The sequence below is a fragment of the Perca flavescens genome, chromosome 8, assembly GCF_004354835.1.
Source record: "Perca flavescens isolate YP-PL-M2 chromosome 8, PFLA_1.0, whole genome shotgun sequence".
NCBI classification, from domain to species: Eukaryota; Metazoa; Chordata; class Actinopteri; order Perciformes; family Percidae; genus Perca; species Perca flavescens.
Window position 1 is genome coordinate 4,301,506 of NC_041338.1, and position 23,805 is coordinate 4,325,310.

General features: G+C 41.1%; 1 protein-coding gene across 2 annotated transcripts in view; it reads right to left on the reverse strand.

The window, feature by feature from the left end:
- Positions 1–23,805, reverse strand: part of cdh13 (cadherin 13, H-cadherin (heart)) — a 402,025-nt gene that overhangs the window by 207,591 nt on the left and 170,629 nt on the right. For both annotated transcript variants that reach the window (XR_003693189.1, XM_028585823.1), the window contains exons 5-6: positions 9,816–9,821; positions 9,084–9,236 (exon numbers count right to left, since the gene is read on the reverse strand). Coding sequence is in view for 1 of the 2 variants with exons in the window: in XM_028585823.1 (XP_028441624.1) it covers positions 9,084–9,236; positions 9,816–9,821 (159 nt within the window). In the remaining variant the exon portion in view is untranslated. The remainder of the gene's footprint in view (positions 1–9,083; positions 9,237–9,815; positions 9,822–23,805) is intronic.

The window sequence follows — 23,805 nt, forward strand, 5'->3', positions numbered from 1 at the left end:
TATAAAAAGGTAGGCTAATCATGGAGACTTAGACGATTGCCAGAGGATCTGTATAGACTAACAGCCCACTGCACATATTTTAAAGAAATGCCAATAAACCAGAGCATGTTTTTAGCCCATCCCGGAATGCTGTGTGGACGCACCTTCCTTTGCAAAGCTATGGAAGAAGGTCTGGCAATGCGAGACTACTGCATCAGCCGATGCTTGGCCAGCAAAGTACTATTTGAGACTGGAAGTACTCCGGTAGTAACTCAATTCACGATCGACAGTACATGCAAATAACTTTAATCTTGCTGAGAGAACCATCTGGAAGGGCTTTGAAACTGTAAAGCGAGATTAGTCTGTCAATAATAAATAAATGAATAATTATATACATTATATATAGGCCATTCTGATATGGAATTTCTAAATGCAAGCTCTCTAAAATGTTCCCTTTAAATTCTGATTAGTTTACTAGAATGATCACACTGGTATGATCATAGAGATCAAAGTGTTAAATCAAACGGTTGTGTTATTTTAGAGAAAAATATGACAAAAGTAAGATAAATATTGTATATTGCAGCATAGCCTAAAATATTCACATATTATTTGAAAGCCATATTGCCCAGCGGTAGTTACAAGAAACTAAAACGAATAAGAAATGAGAGGAACTGCAATCAGATGATGAGATGGTTATTATGAGTGGCCCTTTTCACATACCTCACAAGTAGTGATGTGATCCAATCTTAATATAAAAATATTGATTAAAGCAGCTTTAGCAGATACATCTAATGTGTAAAAAAGAAAAAGAAAGAAAAAGGCAATATACAAGTGAAAGACCCTGAGCTCCCTGTTGTACTTTGTCTATAAACTGCATTTAGAGTAATGGTGATTTTAATCTACCTTTGAATATTTCATGTTTCATCCCCACACAAGCCATTAGCTACGGTAGGAAAGGAGACACCCTTAATGAATGACGCGAGGACCACTGGGCACTATAAAAGTGATGCAGTCTTCATTCTGCACCCAGTGTTAGACCATCTATTAGGCAAAGCTGGATTTGATAGGAGACCCTTGTTCTGAGTTATGACGGGGACACAGACTTATTACTTCCTTATGATAGGAGGAGAGAGACTAAGATATGCAGGCCTGGTCGGAAAAAGGACAGGGAAGCAAAGCAGGGAGAGAATGCGAAGCCTGCGAGTACAACACGTGCATAGCGCAAGTGCATGTGCACATGTAAAGTATGTATATAAAGAGGCTTACCAGCTTGCCTTCAGGGATTAAAACCATCAGCTTGGAAATAATGATCATTAGCGATGGCATAACTAATGTCACAAGCTAATTCACGATAGGCCATTGAAACAATGGACCAGGCATATTAGACTGGTTCGTTTTTTTTCATTATGATGGAATCATTTAGCCGTCGACTGAAGCCTTCAATTAAATCTCCGAGCTTTGATGGTCAGACTAAGAGGGCAAAAATCACTCAGAGGGTTTTTTGGAAAGCAGACTAATTTCAGTCAAGGGTCAGCAGGAAGATACATAGGCTAATCAAACTACAGTAAATGATGTAGTTCAAAACTGAAATTCACAACTTATCCAAATTAGCTCATGTTATTGTAAGTTACGTGCGCGGTAAAGTAGTACCCAATGCATTTTCCAAACCATTTATAATGGCCGATAAATGAATATTTAAAAAATAAAATAGAAAACGGACGAAACCCCCTTCAACCGTGTTCTGAGTGTTGGCGTTGCATAGTCTGTCCACCAGAGGGCACTCTACCGCCTCCCTGTTGGCAACACTCATGTTTAACCCTTTAAGTTTCATATCTTAAGTTTGTATTTTCATACATTTAATTTATCAGAACTTTAATATATTTTGATGTTCCTCTGTTCTGTTGTGACAATAAAACAAACAAACAAGTTTATTTTTAAACTGCATTATCATATTATTTTAGTGAGCACTCATAAATAACTACAAAATCTGTTTATGTTTTGTTACGTGTTTCTGGATTTTGTTTTTTTTAAATATATATCGGCCGATATATCAGAATATCGGATTTTTAAATCACCAAATATTTGTATCAATATCGGCCTCCTCAGATTATGGAAAACAACAAAATAAGTTACCATAGTTATGCGGATGACACACAAATTTACATAACCGGAACTATAGCCCAATACAACAATTAAATATGTGCATTGAACAGATTAATGATTGGATGTGCCAGAACTTTCTTAAATTAAATGAAGAAAAAACGGAGGTGGTTGTTTTTGGAGCAAAAGAGGAACGATTGAAAGTCAGCGCTCAGCTTCAAACGACAATGTTAAAAACAACAGACAAAGCAAGAAATCTTGGTGTAGTCATGGACTCAGACCTAAATTTTAAAAGCCACATTAACATAATTAAAAAATCAGCCTATTATCACCTTAAAAATATATCAAGGGTTAAAGGGCTTATGTCTCAGCAGGATCTGGAAAAACTTGTCCATGCTTTTATCTTCAGTAGACTTGACTACTGTAACGGTGTCTTTACAGGTCTCCCTAAAAAATCAATCAGACAGTTGCAGCTGATTCAGAACGCTGCTGCTCGAGTCCTCACTAAAACCAAGAAAGTGGATCACATCACTCCAGTACTGAAGTCTCTACACTGGCTTCCAGTGCCTCAAAGAATTGATTTCAAAATACTTTTACTGGTTTATAAATCACTAAACGGTTTAGGGCCAAAACACATTTCTGATCTGTTACTACATTATGACCCACCCAGACCTCTCAGGTCGTCTGGGACAGGTCTACTTGTTGTCCCCAGAGTCAGAACTAAACAGGGGGAAGCAGCGTTCAGTTTTTATGCTCCACATATCTGGAACAAACTCCCAGAAACCTGTAAGTCCGCTGCAACACTCAGTTCTTTTAAATCTAAGCTAAAGACCTATCTTTTTGATGTTGATTTTCTTTAAATAATCTATTTTATTAACTTTAATTTCTTATACTGCACTGTCACTTTTATTCTTATACTGCACTATCAATTTTATTCTTGTCTTTTAAAGTTTTTAATTTGTTTATTATTGTTTTTTAATTGTTTTCTAACTGCTCTTTAATGTTTTATGTAAAGCACTTTGAATTGCCCTGTTGCTGAAATGTGCTATATAAATAAAGTTGCCTTGCCTTGCGTCGCATAATGAAATCAACAGCAAAATGCAAGCGTTGGACAGCCATTTTTTTTTTTAAATAGCCGATTCCAATAAATGACAACACAATATTCCGTGTGAAACAAGAAGCTGAATCTGCTGCTGCAAAGAAGCCAAATGGTAGAAAGACAACTCACTTAAAGACAAGGGTTAATATTGGTTCAAAAGCCTTCCACTGTGGAAACAACTAAGTAAAAGAAGATAAGGGATTCAAAGTTGAATCAGCTACTTTTGGACAGGTAATGTACTCGGTATGATTACGATCTGCAGCTAGCTGTTCTAATAAATCATCCTTATCTTGGAATGGCAGTGTGTGTATATATTGTTTTTGGATAATGTATTTCAGTTCATGAGTCAGCAATAATCCATACACCATCTTAAAATGATACCACTAAATAAATCATACTCCGATATTGAGTAAATCTACAAGTCTGTTGGGCCTTTGCAGGATTTAGTTTCAAGCTCTCAAGATGTCTCATATTTTTTCCATACTTCTGCCCCCCTTTTTCTTCTCTTCTCTCTCAGTCATACGCATTACATTTATTTCAGTTCCCTCATTCTCTGCTGTCCTCCTTCCCAAATCTCTTTCTGTCTTTCTCCCCAGAGTTGTATGTATTAACTTTTGTTATAGCCAACAAAGGACCCAAAAACTTTATTTCACTGAGCTTGTCACAACACTTTGAAGATAATCGAAGACCTATAAGATAAACGTGGTTGCTTTAAAGGACAGTGATTGTGTAGCTATCTCTATACATGTGTCTATAATCTTTGTTTTGGAAATTATAGTAGCAATGCTGACAGAGTGAAAAACAAGCATCTGCCTGAAGTCTGAAATTAATGTATTGCATGTACTTGAAGGAGGCACACAATGTACAGCTTGGATGAAATAACGGAATTCAGACAGATCTGTATATAGAGATTATTTTCTTCTTAAAGGTCTCTTGATGGAACCACGCTATTCATAACAATCTCAGCACTGACCAAGAGGCCAATCTGATATCACAGCATGACCCAGCTTTCTTAAAAGCCCCCTAGACTAGTCACACAGGCGTGTTCACTTATGCTGCCTGATTACACCTTTTCACCTGCCAGGGTGAGGCAAATTATACCTCATTCATTCTTATTAAAGCAACACCAAAGATTCTTTTGTACCTTAAAATAATGTTTCCACAATAGTTTCAGTGGTTCATCAACTCGTAACAGGGTGAACGGCACATCTGCATTCGCTTTGCGGCCCTCTATCGGCTATAACCGCACTATGCAAGTTTGCGAGATCGGGTAGCGGATCTGTAGTTCGAATGAGACATACGACAGCGGTAATGGACAATTCCGCTACCAACCTGTAGGGGGATTGAAGAGGAAAAGTGCTTTGATGTTGGTGTTTGGTGTTCAGCATCATGTAATTCCCAGCATAGCTCCACTCTCCCGACTAACAGTGAAGTCTAATCAGCCTGAGGAATTGAAAACCTCTATGGAGGTGTGCACTGTGTGCCCTGCTACACTCTGCAGTGCCCTGCTATGCCATGAACTACTATGACTACTATTTCTAGTCATAGTGCCATTGGCCCTCATTTATGAAACGTGCGTACGACCTAAAACAGGCGTAGGATGGGCGTACGCCAATTCCTACGCAAAGCTCGGCATTTATCAATTTGAACGTAGCCTGCGAAAAAATCTCACGTCTGGTCTGAACTCATGTACGCAAGTTTTCGAGTTAGTGTGGACTTGCGGAGCAGGATATAGGAGGAGAAGAAGTCATCAGTTGATCACTTATCAGCAATGGCAGATCTGGCTCTTTTAGAAGACCTCTATACGCCGGTTTGCAACATTGTTTTAGCCTGTGGGGTTCTGCACAACATCTCGCAGGAAAACAGGGTGCCATAAATGTAGTGATGGAGCCAGATGACCCGATGCCCAGAGAGCAGTGTCCAGCACAGCCCCAACTGGGGGCTATACCAAGGAGACAGGATATTATTCCTTGCTTTTAAAAGGTAGCCTATAGTGTTATGTTTGGCAATGATATTCAGTACAGGAAACATGACGATGCACAACATTTTTATTTATTCTTCAGGTTTTTGGTTCTCTTTCAAGTGAATGATTTATTTCTGCCATTGACCAAGTTATTTCGGCTTGTTTTCTCTGCTGTCACGAGACAGGGTTGGGGTGGTGGTCCAGCACGGGGGGCGGAGGACACGCACTCTCCCTCAGCTGTTGCCTCGTTCTGACTCATGAAAAAACGAGTAAAATAAAAGACACTGCATAAACTCCGCTACCGTGTGTTTATTTAAATATAAGTACACCTACATGTAGGTCTAAGAGATTACAATAGAAGCCTGTATATTACTATTAGGGCTATAGTATACATGTGTCAAGGATGTATAAATTAAATAAACTACAAGTGGAGTCCGATTTACTACGGCAACACTGTTGACCACATCAGTAACCTCTTTCCATTCCGCATTCTTTCTACAGCCTTTAATAACAGTTTTCAGGCTGCCAAATAGCACACACATTGGTGCAAATGAATCTGAGATATCAGGGTTTCAATATCCACCTCTGAAAAGTGCCGCTTCTCAGCCGGATTACGTCTCGCCATGTCCTAAATTGTAGGGGTGAACCCTCAAAACCGAGAATATATTGGAGCGTGATATTTAAATTACGATTGTTTCCAGCCGCTGCATTTATCAATATACGACCAATCTTACGCTCTGATTGGTGTGATACGAACGTTTCATGAATCACGCGTGAAGCCTGTCGTAAGATGATTTCTGCACTCATATCTGCGCTGGTTTCTACGTTAGGTTGATAAATGAGGGCCATTGTCTTTATAGTGACTATAATTGCCACTGTTCATCTTACCGCCAACCGACACCGTCAGAAAACCGCCCAGCAAGACCCTGGGTCTGTCCCAGGTTTCTCCCTAAAAGGACGTTTTCCTCACCACTCGAGGCTTCTGCCTAAAAGAAAGTTTTTCCTTGCCACTGTCGCACTAAATGCTGCTCTTGGGGAAATTACTGGAATTGTTGGGTCTTTGTAAATTATAGAGTGTGGTCTAGACATACTCTATCTGTAAAGTGTCTTGAGATAACTCTTGTTATGATTTGATACTATAAATGAAATTGAATTGAATCTTAGAGTTTCAAAGCAGTTTCCAATTCTATCCTGCTGAAAAGAAAGAAGAGATAAACTCGGATTACAACCCACACAACATTAGTGCGACTTGATTCTCTGCTCAGGAAGCCATTACTCCACTACATCTTTACATAGCAAATATTTGTTTACTGCTGTATTAATGTTCTGTATATTGATAGTTGGCCCCTTTAACCTTGGCCAACTTTTGTGTATATTTTTAAACAGTATGTTTTCACCTTCAACACTTAAAGAGAAAAGGATTAACCGATGTGTTTAGCAAAAACGTTATCTCGGATGATACTTAGTGGGGTTGTTGTAGCAAAAAAAAAAAAATTCACAAATAAGTAGGAAATAGACGCTAACGTTTAGTCTGGCATCCAGGAGCAGCAATGTGCTGGTCGAGAAATATCCCTTTCCTTTAATGTAAGCTAATGTAACTAGTCAATATTGGGCTTCTTAGTCTTGGAAATAATGCTTGGTTACTACAATTGGTGGTAAGCTAGTTAGCCAGACAATTGCAGCTTACGGTAGAGCAGATAAACACACCGTTTAACCCATTTCTTAGATTTTTGCTCTTGTGTTTTGCTTTTGGAAAGGTCAGTAAAAAACACACACCACATTCCAAACTCTAAAAATGCTGAGTATTACTCTCAATAGGTAGAATCACTGTGACGTCACGCTAAAACAAAAATCACTTCAAGGTAGACAATTGACAGTTGATTTGAATAGCAGAGCTATGTAAAATTGTTGTCATTTACAGCCGTAATTGTGACATTTAAAGATATCTGGCCTAGTTCCGGGATTGCTGCGTTGCCGCCGGAAATTCTGCCGGATTTCACTCGTTTAGGCCGGATATCCGTTGCCTTGGGCTTCCTTTGTGTTGCGTTTTTTTGAAACGCTGGTCACTTTGTGATGACTATGGTTAATCATTTCTCAGATCTCTGCAGGGTAATTTAGCGTAGCGTATTCATGAATCCTACTATGGCCACGCCAAGACCCAACCTTCAATAGCATTCACACACTACTATTGGCCAGGTGTCCATGCTGAAGTAAGGTAACGTAACCCGATTTGTTCAAGTCATATCCCCTGACCAATCGGCCATCCTAACCTCAACCACTCAAGATCAATTCCTAACACCAACCAATCGGGCTGCTTCATAGGGCGTGGCCATAGTAGGATTTGTAAATATGCATCCCATGCTGTGTGTTTTCTTGAGTCCGTGACCCAGGTACATAAGTTTGTCTAATTAGGTCTCCACCATGCATTTTAGATGCACGAGATGAGAGTATATCTAGTTGTTCCTTGTCCCTGTTTGCTCAGCGCTGTTAAATTGAATGTACGGGACCCAGGGTTAGTTTTCTTCTCGGAAGTTATTGTAAAACAAGAATTGTGATTCGGGCAGACCCATCCACGCCACTTTGACATGTCCTTCTCATTGGCTACATGTATTTTAATTACCTAATTTTGGTTTAATTAACCTACACGTCAAAACTCAGAATTGCCAAGTTCAGCTCATACTCACGGTTCACAGCTGGCTGGTTGCCATACCGCAAGGGGTTAATGTGGCATGTAAACATGCTACTCCTTTTACATTTGCTTTCCAGCACCTGTGTGAAGCCAGATCTTCACAGTGGTATGGGCACAGTGTGGTGTCATAAGTGGGCATGACAGCAAGACATACTGCTTCTATTACTGGGGTCATCATTCAGAGTAACATTTGATTCATTTATTAAGGAAAACTGCAGCTGATGTGATCTTTTTTTTATATGTTTTTTTCTAGCAGACCATTCTATCTGTTTAACCAGATTATTCATGGGATATGGGGATGTTCAGTTACTGGGTGTCAAAGGTGCTTGTAAACAACCTGAATCAGACCATAACCACTGAAAGCCAATGTCCTGGCTACACCATGCATGTAATAGTAAGCACTGATACCAGAGCAGGAAAAGACACTTGGTGAATGGTTGTTTGGCTCTCTCAGCCTTCCCCTCTGTTCATCTCATGCCTGCTCTCCTCTCACATCTGTTGGTATTTACAATGTGAATTACCTCAGAGTTTTTACAAAAGCCAGTTAGCTTATCAACAGCTTGCATCCAGCTGAACACCCGCACTCACGTCTGGTTCCAGAAAACAGGATAAGATCAATTGGCTGACTTAAAAAGTAGATTTTATTTTTTGGGCCCTTTTTCCCCTTCTGTTAAAGGGTGGATGGTTTCGTCAGGCAGACAACCCTGAGGGCACCAAACCCAGCAGGCAACTCCAAAAAGCGCTGGTGTTCTTTTATCACAGAGGAAACCACCAACTCCTAACTGATAGCATTGAGTCAGCCTTGAGGAAATGCGGAGCCCGTCCGTTCCAAAATGAGGCTGCAAATATGTGCTCTTGCACATACCCCTAACTGTTAAGTTTTTTTTTTCTCTCCATATGCCAGACTGCTGAACACATGCTAAATTTGAAAGATCAAAGTAAATCTAGTTTGAACTGAAATGAAAAAAAAAAAAAAAAAAAAAAAAAAAAAAAAAAAAATCGGTAAACAAAATAACAACTACATGAACACTGAAACTGACAAGTACCCTCACCCTAACCATAACCTAATTCTAACCCTAAAACCAAGTCTTAACCCTCAAACAGCCCTTTAAACTTGTGGGGACCAGCATTTTGGCCCCACAAAACTGTCGGGACCCCACAAGTATACTGGACTCCTGGTCCCCCACGAATATAGTTAAACAAGCACACACAGACACACACACAGACACACACACACACACACACACACCCACCTGGTAGGAGTCAATGGCCTCCCGGTCCAGTGAGCGGCTGACTGACACGTCTCCTGTGTCTGCATCAATGGTGAAGAGACCTTTGGGATCCTGGTCAGCACCGGGGCCTGTCAGACGGAAGATATGGTTCCCTAACTTCTCTGTTGAAATCACCTGCAGACACACACAAAACACACACACACACACACACACACACACACGACATCAACAACTCGAACAACTGTAAGCTTTTCCAATTTAATTCTAAGAGAGCCTATTTCCCTTGGCAAAGAAATGCTTCTATTACTGCTTCTATTTTTTGTTTGCTTTTTTCGACTAAAGTTTTGTCAATATACATTGGAGCAAAAAGGAGCTTACTGTGCCTTGAATGGCGATGCAAATCCCTGGAAGTTAGCAATTAAAAATGTATGCCAGACAAGTCTTTGATTTGAGAGCATGATTTCCCTGAGCATTGGAGGCCTGATTTGACTACATGTTAATGCACGGTAAGATTCCTTTCAGATAAGGAAAGTGGAACAGTTAAATAAATTTTAAAAAATCCCTTCCTTAATAATTAAGTGTGAATTTCATGTAGATAAGCGTTTTTGTCGTTCGTCAGCCATTTGGGGAAGATTTAAAGGCAAACGCTGTAAAGGGCTCATACAGTAATGGTGCTTTTGAGGAGTGCTGCCAAGTTAGTTGGCTAAGAATCCTATTCTCTCAGAAAGGAGTGATCTGACCCCATATACTCACATGAGACTGCCAAAAGCCAGCAGCATCCACAGATTCCACAGCAACAGGAACGGGCAGGATAAAAAAAAAAGGAACACACACAAAAAAAAAAAAAACACAGCATGTTAGATTTGCATACCGAAGAAAACAGCAACAAGAGTCAAAGACCTCGTCGATCTTTGCAGATCGTGAGTTCGGGGGCCAATGTAAGAGAAGGAAACAACAAAACACAAAATAACACACCAAAATTGTAGACAAACTTTACAAAGTGTTGTACTTTATAACACAATGTCTACATTCAGGTCGTTTACATTATATACAGTAGCATATTTCAAAGCAGACATTTTGACCTGTCACAGCGGGAAAAGCACAAGTGGAAGTAACAGCATTAAAGATGGCTCAGTTCCATTAGCTTTCCCAGCGAGCCAGCATGCACAATACCAGGCTATGACATGTCAAAACGTCTGCTGTGGAAATAGGCAACACACACACTCCCTGTCAGATGATTTCAGAAAACCACAATGTACATTCATTGAAGAAATCATTTGCCATTTAGGAAATGTGATTTATGGAGGTAATGTAATGTGTGGACTATAGCTCTACCTTTCGTCAGAGCCAAGCCAGCTGCTTCTCCCTCTTTACACTCTTTATGCTTAGCTAAGATTAGATTTTTTATTTTAGATTAGATTCTACAAGTACAAAGACAACGAAATGCAGTTTTCGTCCAACCAGAAGTGCAAAAAAATCTGAAAAGTGCAATGCAACAAAGTATAGACAGGTGGTGCATAGACAGTACAAGAAATATAGTGCAGTGTAGACAGTAGTATACAGTTAGTTTACAGAAGGTGGTTTAGAGTAATAAAATATAAATATGTGCAGTGTATTAACAGTTACCTTATAAGAGCAGAATAAATATGGCTATGTTATATGAACAATGTATGAACAACATGTACAGATATGTGCAATGTAGTAGCAGTAACATTAGAATAGTAGTAAGAATAATATAGATATAGGCAGTGAATTAACAGAATATATTATGTGAAACAGAATAAATATGGATATTCAGCATATAGACAGTTGTACAGCATGTACAGCTATATGCAGTGTGGTAACAGTACCATTGTAGTGCAGAAACAAAGAGTAGTAAGAAAAAGTGTATGTGCAGGATGAATAGTATGAAGATAACTGGTTGTTGGCTTCGGTTACATATTTACTGTACAGTATTTAGTGGTATCAATTGTCTCATCTGTGCAAAAAAAACTTAAAAATTAAATGGAGCCAAAACCACAGCTTTGTGACTGAAAAGTATTTTCAGAATGAAGACCAGGAGCCCTCAAGCGTCATGTACAGTGCAGAGAGGAGGTTAAAGTGCTGACTTTCAGCTTGAATGTTTTTGATGTCCCCTCACTGATCCCTCTTCTACATGCGAACACCCTCAAATTAAAGCTGAAAGGCAACCGTTTAACTTCCTGTTCCCATCATTTTTGAGTCCGCTGCGCTGGCGTACGGAGCCGACACCACAACAACGTGCCACTGCCTTAACACCTTCAACTGCCAGCGTATGCTGCACCCACAGAAACATCCGCAGGGTTGTCACCATTATCAATTCCTTCTGGGTCTCAGCACTGTCACTGTGTGCCAAGGATGCCAACGCTCCCCCTGCACTGCGCCTCATGATCAGACGGCTGCCATGAGGTCACCTTCAATGAGAGCGCGATTTCCATAGGATGGCAGCTAAAATGACGGCCTTTCTACTCCCCACTTGAAAGAGCATGGGAGATGAGACTGCGGTGTTACAACCCTATGCCAAACGAAGCTTAAGGCCCTCTCGCCTCTCCGTAGCTCTGTGCCATTTATCTCCGTGCCCCGCTTCATCTTTTCCCTCTGTTCCCTCTCCCTCTCGGGCTGCCTGCTCCACCTCTTGTTCGTTTCTCTAATATGTCCATCCTTGCTCTTCTTCCGCTAAGCGTCCGTATCTCATTCTTTCGTTTATCACTTTCCGCCTTCTCTGTAGTGCATCCTCTCGCGGCGGTCACTCCCTGTGCTCTTTCCGTTTGTCATACCCAACGATAAGAGTGAGAAATGTCAAAAGTGCATAACAGAAGCAGTTATTTGTGGATGACACCCATGTACTGGAAATGTCTCCTCTCTTGCTCTTGCCTTATCTTTCTTCTCCCCCCTTTTTCACTTCCCACGCTCCTCTCCATCGTTCTTCAGCTTGTAGGCCTCGTTCCTTTCCTTGTAATCTGAGAGATTCTTTTTTTTTTTTAAACAGCAGTAATATCAGTGGGTACTTTCTCTTTATGTAAGACTATCATTGTGACTTTTCCACATCTTTCTTTCCGTGTGAGGACATACATTGATTTTACTGGTGGGCTTCTCTCCATTAGGGCTCCTGCACACTGGCTGCGTGGCGTGAGCGTGGCGTTTCTGTTGTGTGGCGGCTGCGTGGCGTTTTCTGTCTTTGCACACCAGAAACGTGTCTGACGCGGCGCTGCTGCTGCTGCTGCTAGCCTTGTCTGTACACATGTAAGTTTTCCCATTGATAAAATGAACAATGATCCTGTGGATCGTACAGTTCTCGGTGTTTCTCCACCTCTTCAATTAACCTGCCGTCGTCCATCGTTGCAAACCCATGGTGTGGACTTGAAAGTGTCCAGTTCCAAATACAAAAAAGTGAGTTTGATTTGGATCACCCTTGTTCGACATATGGGGAGAGAATTGTGGAAATTTACTGCATTCAAGCAGTAGTACACCTCATGTTAAACATAAATATATACTGATTTGATTACAGCAAAGACAACGTCGGCAGTATTGATGGCAAAATAGGCTACAGAATATTTCCTTCTGTATTGATAGGTGCAATATTTAAATTTCTTTTTTATTTATCATCATTTTTTAAAAATAATTTATATGTGCATTTATGTCAAAACTTCGAGACTTTCAAATTTCAAAATGTCATTTATTAAATGTATTCATGTCATATATTTTTGTATTCTATTTTGCCTGGAAACGATTCCAACATGCCTGAGACGTGGGTGTCACGCAGGTAGTGTGCAAGCTCTAACCTGTTAACATGGGAGCCGAAATAAAAACGGACACGCCACGCAGCTGACATGCTCACACCACGCAGCCAGTGTGCAGGAGGCCTAAGATGATTGTCTCTAGATACATGGGCTACGATCGTTTCAGGGACGGTACATTTTAATCTGGAACGATTCAGCACGATTTGATTTGATGTTGAAACGATTCGGTGCGATATGATGAGATACGATTCAATCTGATAGATACAGTTCATATTTGTTTAATGTAAACACATTCATTTCCCATTATAAATTCAAATAAAAACTTTCTATAAAAGAAGCATTGCCTACCTTCAAATAAATATATCCTATATTTTGTAAAAGGGACCAGGGAATAGTAAAACTAGGATATGCTAATAGTATACACTGTAACTCAGCTCTAAATGAAACTGTAATCTTAGAGACAGTAACTCAAACATAGGTCCACGTTACACAGCCATTGAGCACTCCAATGATAATCATATATTACATAAGTACACAAGTGAGCACAATAATATTGTTGTGAGTACTTAGAACATATAGCTAAACTTCAATACAAACTTAACCCACCCAAATACATATACATATTAATACGAGTCCACTCACATGTTTATGAACACACACATGGAATGGATGACTCACAGACCTCAGCTAGTACAATTTACAATATCCACTTTCAACGCCAAATCCAAAAAATGAAACTCAGCAGTCGGCACAAGTGTTTTTTCTGCAAAACCCAAACAAAGGCGCTGATTGGCTGATCCCAAACATGAAGTCCTAATGGTGGACCCCAAACGGTGAGGCATTTGTCTCCCTCGCAAATAAACACACACCCGTCTCTAGTAACAGCATTGGGCAAACTGCAGCAACTTCGTTGGATTGACAGCAAAGTACACACACACACACACACACACACACACACACACACACACACACACACACACACACACACACACACACACACACACACACACACACACACACACACACACACACACACACACACACACACACACACACACACACACACACACGTTTCCCCATTAGATTTTGTGAGACTTTGGGCTCCGTGTGCATGCTCCCCCATAAGAAAATGTACATTTTAAATGCATCAATCTGGTGCACTTTGAGAGAAATATTAAATGGCTAGATCTATCAATAACTTTGTCATCTTTAAGCGATTATATGCTCTTGTAAACATTTCTGTGCTCTAGTAAAAAAGCAATCATAAACACATTGATTGTATAGATATATGAATAGTGATGACACAGCAAAAGTCCCACCCACAAAAAAATACACACACACACACACACACACACACACACACACACACACGTGCAATAGCTGCCATTCAGGACAGAGATATTTCTGAGCAGTAATCACAGTGGCAACCAGCACCTGCTGATAGGTAACAACTGGGTCAGATGAAGAAAAGAGAAAAAAAAGAGAGAGAATGAGGTGCTAGGGAGTGGAATAAAAACAAGAACGGACATACAGGGAAGATGTGGGGGGGTGTGATGATGCGGAAACTGACGGAAATAATATACACAGTTCCAATGTTTTTAAATTGCAAACTAAAGGTATAAACTCTTAAAAGAAACATGCAATGAAGCTAAATTAACAGATGTGTGTCGCGCTATTAATCCTGTCGGGATCAAATTTACCCGCTTTGTCATATAAATCTGTTATGTACTGCAATCATGAAAAAAAAAAGAAAGGAGGACTGACTCACTGCGAAACATAAAGAGCTGATACAAAAAACTCCTGTTGTTTGTCTAGAACTGTGGAAGACCAGATGTAGTTTCTACAGCAGACTGTAATAGACAGCCACACTGTGTATATAACTCACAGCACTTCATGAAAGATCTTGGACTTTACACACTTGATGCACATTATTATATTTTGCACATTATGCATTGATTTTTATGTTATTACATCTATTGTATTTATAAACTTGTATTGCATAAACTTTAATAAAGGACTTTAAAAAAGAAAGAGAGAGAAAGTGAGAGGAGGTCGTAGAGAGTGTGAGAGAGAGATGACTAATAAACACACAGTAGCTTCAGCTGAAGAGTAAAGTGTCAGGAAAAGTTTAGTGTTAAGGAGATGTCTCTGTGGGGGAGAAGTGTGATAATCTGTGCTGCACATACACACACAACTCCGACTTGCGCGCATGCTGGCATAGAAACGTGCACCCAGTGGCTTTGTCTCCGCTGAGTCTGTCTCTCTCTGTGTGTGGGAGGACTGATGAGAGAATCTCACCTCTTTCTTTCAGCTCTCATTACCAACCAAGCAGACATAAAAGACTGCGGGGCTCGTGATACTGCGGAAAGATGACGGGAGGTGTGGCGCAGCTCCGTAACACCAAACACCTCCGAGCACACGGAGAGAATGAGCACCAAAACAATGGATTGGCACCTGAGGGTGTGTGTTTATGTGTGTATTTAGCTCATAATGCTGTTTGTGCATTTTTCCTATCAGGTGTCAGGAGGGCAACAAAAAAAACTGTGGAATAGCAACACAGGTATGTACAAATACATACAGACAGCTTCTCAAGAATATGTTACAGTGGGGGAAATAAGTATTTGACCCCTTGCTGATTTTGCAGGTTTGCCCACTTACAAAGAATGCAAAAATCTACAATTGTAATCATATGTACATTCTAACAGTGAAAGACAGAATCCCAAAGAAAATTCCAGAAAATCACATCATATGAATTTATTAAAATTGATAACCATCTGATGAGGAAAAACAAGTATTTGACCCCCTGGACAAACAGCAAGTATTCTGGCTCCTACAAGCCAGTTAGTCTTTCTTTAAGACACAGCCCCAATCCGAACCAATTATCTACATCAAATACACCTGCCTCACCTCGTTACCTGTATAAAAGACACCTGTCAACACCCAAACAACCAGCATCCAACATCACCACCATGGGCAAGACCAAAGAGCTTTCTACGGACATCAGGGACAAGATTGTTGATCTGCACAAGGCTGGGATGGGCTACAAGAGAATCGGAAAGCAACTTGAGAGAAAAGATCAACTGTCGGTGCAGTTGTCAGGAAATGGAAGAAGCACCACACCACCGCCAACCTCCCTCGGTCTGGGCCTCCACACAAGATCTTGCCTCGTGGGGTGTCCCTGATCATGCGAACGGTGAGGAATCATCCCAAAACCACAAGGGGGGAACTGATGAATCAACTGAAGGCAGCTGGGACCACAGTTACAAAAAGAAACGGTTGGTAACATACTACGCCGTCATGGATTGAAATCCTGCAGCGCACGCAAAGGTCCCCTGCTCAAGAAGAAACATGTACAGGCCCGCATGAAGTTCGCCATTCACCACGTGGGACGACTCAGAAGAGGCCTGGAAGAAGGTGATGTGGTCAGATGAGACCAAAATAGAACTTTTTGGCCTCAACTCCACTCGTCGTGTTTGGAGGGCAAAGAACACCGAGTACAACCCAAAGAACACCATCCCCACCGTCAAGCATGGTGGTGGCAACATCATGCTTTGGGGGTGCTTTTCAGCCAAGGGGACGGGACAACTCCATCGTATTGAGGGGAGGATGGACGGGGCCATGTATCGTGGAATTCTGGACCGACATCTCCTTCCCTCAGTGAGAGAGCTGAAGATGGGTCGAGGATGGGTGTTTCAGCACTGGAGTGGCCTAGCCAGTCTCCAGACCTGAATCCGATTGAAAATCTTTGGAGGGAGCTTAAAATTCGAGTTGCCAGGCGACAACCTCGGAACCTGAATGATTTGGAGGCTGTCTGCAGGGAGGAGTGGGCCAACATCCCTGCCGAAATGTGCACAAACCTTGTCACCAACTATAAAACCCGTTTGACATCTGTGCTGGCCAATAATGGCTTTTCTACAAAATATTAACATGCTGTTTGTCCAGGGGGTCAAATACTTGTTTTTCCTCATCAGATGGTTATCAATTTTAATAAATTCATATGATGTAATTTTCTGGAATTTTCTTTGGGATTCTGTCTGTCTTTCACTGTTAGAATGTACATATGATTAAAATTGTAGATTTTTGCATTCTTTGTAAGTGGGCAAACCTGCAAAATCAGCAAGGGGTCAAATACTTATTTCCCCCACTGTATGTAACCTGTAAACCTCTGTGTGTGTGTGTGTGTGTGTCTCTGTGTGAGAGAGAAAGAGAAAGAGACAGAGAGAGAGAGAGAGAGAGAGAGAGAGAGAGAGAGAGAGAGAGAGGAGGAGGCACTAAAGTGATGGTCTGATTGTATCTTTGAGTGCATTATTCCGTGTGAGACCCTGAGCATACAAGAATGTGTGTGTGTGTGTGTGTCTTTATCCAAAAAAAAAAAGTGCTGTGCGAAGCAAAGTGTGCCAAAGAAAGTGTAAGTTTGTCCAGAGAAAACATAATCACACTAAATCATTATCATGCTAATTCTGTATATACACACACAAACACACACCAGACAAACACACACACTCCCCATGTCCTTGTGTTTTTTGAGGAACAATGAGAGAACGAGGAAGGATTTCAACTCGTGTGTGTGTGTGTGCAGGTGTGTGTGTGTAGGTGTGCAGGTGTGTGAGAGAGAGAAGGAGACAGAGAGAGAAGAGGAGGCACTAAAGTGATGGTCTGATTGTACTTTTGAGTACATTATTGCGTGTGAGACCCTGAGTGTACGAGTGTGTGTGTGTGTGTGTGTGTGTGTGTGTGTGTGTGTGGCTTGGACCAGTGCTCTGCCTGATTGCCCTGCCACTCCAGCCTGTTAATAAGAGAGAAGGTGGAAAGGCCTGGTGAAGACACGGCCAGGTAGAAATCAACCGAATCCTCAGCACAGGACAATGGGAAAACAATTGCGCTAATTAACTGGCTTTGATTGGTTAGTCAGGCCTCCGCTAATCATTACCCATCAGCCATTGTGTCCTGAGCCAATCACGACAAGCCTGAGAGGGACAACAATCAAGAGGGACCCTTGATAAAAAGATTTAAAAAAAAACAGGAAGAGCAGAGTGTCATTAATTAAAATGGTTCAACAGGGACTGTTGCAGTGCTTCAATTCATAAAGTCCAGGGGTCTCATTTATAAACGTGGCGTACGCACAAAACGGGGCTGAAAATGTGCGTACGCCACTTACCACGCAAAGGTTGTGATTTATAAAAAACAAACTTGACGGGAGAATGTGCGGTCCTCCACGCAAACTCTGACCCATGCGAACGCACATTTTGGAGACAAAATAGGAATTGGCGATGCAGATGGTAGAAATCAAAACTCGTTCTTAATATTTAATCGCCGCTGTCTCACCGTCACATTGTCCGCTACGAAGCGCAGTAGGATGAGATGGCCCGACTGCATGTAATACAGGATATCATCAAATACCCTACCATTAGATAACTGCAGAACACAGTGTAAATAACTAAATATCTGTCTTTAAAACTGTGCATATATCATCAAAGTCTGGAAATACAGCCGTTAAGCTCTCGCGCAATCGTTACGCTCTATATCCTCGTTATCAGTCTGAACTTTAATACCGTTTGTGACAAAACCTGCATGAAGAAAAGTGTGTTTGCCTAAAACACTTTCTTTAGTCTTCAAATTGTATCTCGGGGTGGGGGATACCACTAGTTGATGCTGTGATTTTAGCAAGGTGTTAACAATCACAAATTGTTGTAGACTAAACATATATAAATACTGCGGTGAACCCGTGCGTAATGCTGCATGATGGCACTGCTGGCACTGCAGGAGGACTAACCCCAATGGAAGAATCAGGAGAAAAAGAGACTTCAGGGACCATGACGATGACTGGCTCATATGCCGATTTAAATTCCCTAATATAGCTGTAATAGTAATATAGCTGCGCTCTTGGATCTATGTACTGAATTGGGTCCAGAACAGAGGGCAACGCGCCGGAACCGTGCCATCCCAGTCCAAATACAGGTCCTCGCCTCTCTGGGGGAAACTGGCTGTTTCCACAGGGAAATGTCAGACAGCTAAGTGTTTTTTTTAAATAAATATTATATATAATCTTCAACTTTATCACTAAGGCTTGTTTGGATATAATATATAGTTCTGTTAAATATTATTATATAAGTCCCCAAGTGCTGTAATGCCTGCTGTTTTTGAAGATTTTATTAATAAAGGTAGTCTATAGATCCGGTTTCCCTACACTGTGCAACAACAGGCCGAAATTATAATTCAATTGGCAGCAATTCCCGAGCGTCTGAGAGGTTTTTTTGTTTGTTTTTTTTCTCCGCCAGTCGTCATGATTCGGCATGATTCGGTGTAACGAAAGAACAACTGCCAGGGTCATTGACATACTGATCAACATTTACGAGGTGCTTTGCATTTACTATTTATGGTTAAAAATGGGCGTATACAGGGCGGGATAAGAGGCTGATCAACGTACGCACACTTGTAGTCAATCTGTGATTTATAAAGGGAACATTGCTTACAGGTGTGCGTACACACGGTTTTATAAATCTGACTTTTTTTCGGCGTACGCCAATTCGGGCTTTTGGGCGCACGTACACTTATAGTGATATAGATCCTATGCACAGTTTTATAAATAAGACCACAGGTAACTTAATAAATGGCACTTTAAGGAATATGAAAGTATATTTTAAGACAATTTAGCTGTAAAAACACTAAAAAAATAACAAAAGACACCAGATCAAAATACAACAAAAAATAATCCAAAGAAGAATTAAAGGACAAATAACACATGTGTACCGAGTCGACCGTTCTCTGGAATATGTTTTAATGCTAATCCAATGTGACCAGTTTTAGCGCAAACCGCTAATTAGCTTATAACGCTAGTCATCGGGGCACTGATAAAGATAAAAAGAAATCGCTATTTCTACACCACTAACAAGGCTCAAAATAGCATCACACTTCCACGGTAGCATAATGAGGGTCCCTACATGTAAACCCAAGCATTGAGAACTTTGTAAGTGTACAGACAGTTTATTAAAAATATAGTTTATGAAGACAGTACCGTTCACGTATATATGCGGGCGCCATCTTGGGAAAACTGTTACAACCAGTCAAATGACGAATGCTGTGTAAGCAGTAACCAGTAACATAGCTCAAGCTCAGCTCACAGCTCAGCGTTTGTCGTTCGACTGATACATATATACGTGAACGGTACTGTCTTTATAAACTATCTTTTTAATAAACTGTCTGTACACTTACAAAGGGACCCTCATTATGCTACCGTTGAAGTGTGGTGCTATTTTGAGCCTTGTTAGTGGTGTAGAAATAGCGATTTCTTTTTACTTTACCCGTGCCCCGACGACTAGCACTATAAGCTAATTTGCGGTTTGCGCAAAAAACTGGTCACATTCGATTAGCATGAAAACATGTCCCAGAGAATGGTCGACTCGGTACACATGTGCTATTAACCCCTAGGTTCATTTTGCGCCGGCTTTCTCCTTTAAGTTTAAATTTAAATGCCTACAGCCATTAAAGAAGGGTTTTCGGCTGCCAGTGTTAGCTCAGGCAGCAGGATGAGCAATCACTCAGTCTTGCTTAAGCTCATGCAAGGACAGCATCTCTTGGGCAGTTCACACCCGACAATTTTTTTTATTGCTTCTTCACTTTTTTTTAAGCTTCTCATCAAAATGGATTTCACATCTGCTCGATGTGTCTGGGGGTCCGGGCGCGAACTGAAATTTACGTCAGATGGTTTTAACTCACCGCTGGCGAACATCCGCCACTAACGGGCATGATTAACATGCTGAAAGACAGACGGGGAGAAAAAGGCAGGAACCTCCTGGTCTTCCTAAGACAATTAAGAGAATCTATTAGACTAAATGACAAGGCCTGCAGGCTGGCTGCTTTCTAACGTTGTAACATCTCACAACATAACTCGCTCACTTCCTGCTTAGAAACTCAGATCCCTGGTATCAAATGGCTGTTTTAGTGGGAGGAGAAGCAACAAAACGAGACAAAGATAGATACGGTGGAGGGGAGAAAATAAAAAATAAAAGATAGAAACAGTGTTATAAAAGGAAAAAGTCACTCAACAGTGAACAGACACCAGGTGGAGGGCAGCAAAGGAAAGAGACAGGCACACTCGGCACTGAAACAAAAACCCGACATGTCTATTCTCCTTACTAGAATAGCTGGGGCTACAACCAAACCAGGCCTCAGTCCTCTCACCAACAGTACTTTATTGGAGCTGTCAAGTCAGACACATTGTGTTGAGCTGCTAAAGAAGGATAAACACAGGTTGAATAACTGACAGCTCCAGTGCAGCGCGGGACGTTAAGATGGCTTTATAGACTAAAATGTTGTGAGATTTCATGCCGATACATCTGAGATGTCCACGCGTTCTTTTGATAGGGCTGCATGTGTGTAAGTATGCCTTTGTGAATTAGTGAATCTGAGTTACTGGCTGTTATAGGCTTTTTGTAATCGTAGTAGTGAAATGAAATTTGTTTACTGTAAGGCCTATTTTGCTAGCCTGGCTCCGCCCTCCTACGTACTTCCGCTTAATTTTCATTTTCCTTCAGTGCTATGTCTGGATTTGCGGTATATTCGCGGGTTTCTCCAGACAAATCTTTACCGGTCCAATCAGTGAACAGAGGGAGTGGCTGAGAACGATGACGTTGAGGTTGTGCACTAGTTTGAGTTGTAGTTCCGTAATGGCGGCGTAGAAAGATGCGAGCGAAGCCAGTCGGTCCGTTGTGGCAACGCTGCCGAATATCCAGAAGTTAAAGCCCGAGCAAGAACAATCTTTGCTGAGTTGTGTTAGTGGCCATGATGTCGTGGCCCTCCTCCAAATGTTAGCGATTGGTTATGGCAGATCCAGAGTGGCTCTGGGCAGATCCAATAGTTTTAAACTTCAACAGAGTACCCGTCTTCAAGAAAGTTAACACTTGTTAACACAATGGAGAGTGGCCAGACTCTCTGCACAAATGAAATGTACCAGAGTCTGGTAGGACCAGGCTACTATTTTGCAGTTGTGACCCCAAACTCATCCATCCATCCATCCATTTTTTATACAGGGACCTGGAGCCAGTGCCCTAGGTGATCAGTGGGTCAGCAATCCATCACAGGGCTAACACACATTGACGGACAAATATTCATACCAATGGGCAATTAAGGGTTTCCAACCTGCATTTCTTTTGCGCTTTTAACAGAAGAAACCCAGAGAGTCAGAAAGGCCCCTGCAGGTTAGGAGAGCTTGAACCTTCTCACCGTGAGGAGACAACACTACCACTGAGCCACCACGCAGAGACACTGCAGAAATACAAAGTGACACCTGACCTGGTGGGTTGCATATCCCCTTAATTCGAGAAAATCTTCAGAACAGAAGTGTTTTCATTGCAACAATGAATTATCAGGTCTCATAAATAAAAACACACTAAATCAAAACCACATCTGTTCTAGATTTACTTTACATCAATGATGTGGATCGTTACTTTTCTTCCAGATCAATTGGAACATTTGACATTGTAAGCAACTCTTTTTGTTTAAGTTTAAGAAATGACCAACTTTGTGTCAATAACTATGAAGCGCATTGCAAATCTAAATATTTGGACCAACACCTAAACAGGCACAGCTTAAGGAATGTTATCCAAGTTTGTCATTTATCAAGAATCTGCTAATACTTGCTTTACAGTATCCATTACACTTTAGATTGTACTTTCCAACTGGAGTCTGACTTGTGCTGGTTATCTGCACCAAGACTAAACAAAACATGTCAACCAACACAAACATATTCATCACATGAAGAGAGGCTGACAGCTCTCTGTCAAACCATCAGACTTTGGTCATCACCTGTGATTGGCCTGCCACAAGATTTAATAGAATCCTAGTTTTCTTGACATCGGGAGAGATGCAATTTGAAACCTCCGTGAGATGAAGGTAAACTGTTCAAAATTGGAGCCAGACGATGGCTTGTCATTAGACAAGCAAACAGTTGCCCGAGAACATCAACACTATATATATATATATATATAAAAAAAAATTATAACAATAATAATATAAAGCCTCCAGGAACAGTTCTGTGCAGTAAGGTGATTTTGGCATAGTTGCCACAGTCTGTATTGCAGGAAATGTGATGCATGCTGGTCCAAAGAGAATGTATACAACCATTACAAAAGAAAAGCCTGTAAAATGAGTAGTGCGTGTTTTACTGACACCTTTAAATGAGCCTTTATTATCAGAATTTTATCCATTAGGTCAAATAAAAATTGAAAAGCCTCCATCAGCCGTATAGATTATTTTCATGCCAGTTAATGCGAGAATGCCAACAGATAGTGAGCGGGCACAGCCAGAGGAAGTCTCTAATGTGCATGCTTTCATCATGCTTAGCCAGACAAGGGCACTAGTGCACATGGGCCTCAAAAGTCGGGACCCTGAGGAAGCCTGAAAAACTTTATTGGAATACGTGTCCAGTGAGTGATGTTTATTGGAATGAATGGGGGGACATGGTATCCAGTTCTATGGCATCCACACCACAGGCAGGCTGACAGAGAAACATGCAATCACAATGCATGCGTGGTCAGATTGATTAAATAGAATCACTTAAAGGGGTGGTTCAGAATTTTGGACATAGGACCTCATTTCCAAGTTAACCAGTGTGTTATTTGTCAGTGGAGACCGTTTTCAACACTTTTCACCAGTCCTTCCAGTTGCAGAGTTCGCTGGTGCTAGGCTAGCGCAAGTCAACAGTATCTGCTAGCCTGCCACTAAAAACAGTCTGACCCACTCCACAGTACACCCAAGGCAAATAAATAATAACGCCAGACTATCGATGGAAATGTCTGTTGATAAAATAATGTTAGAAATAAAACTATCCTATGTCCAAAATTCTGAACCAACCCTTTAATGGTACTGCGGAGGAGGAATTATTTTTACTTGAACACTGAGGTACTCCGCCTCCTATCCCCCCCCTTGAGAATAATGCCTGACTCAAACACAGTAATCCCAGACCTGAGGAATAAACATTGAAACTG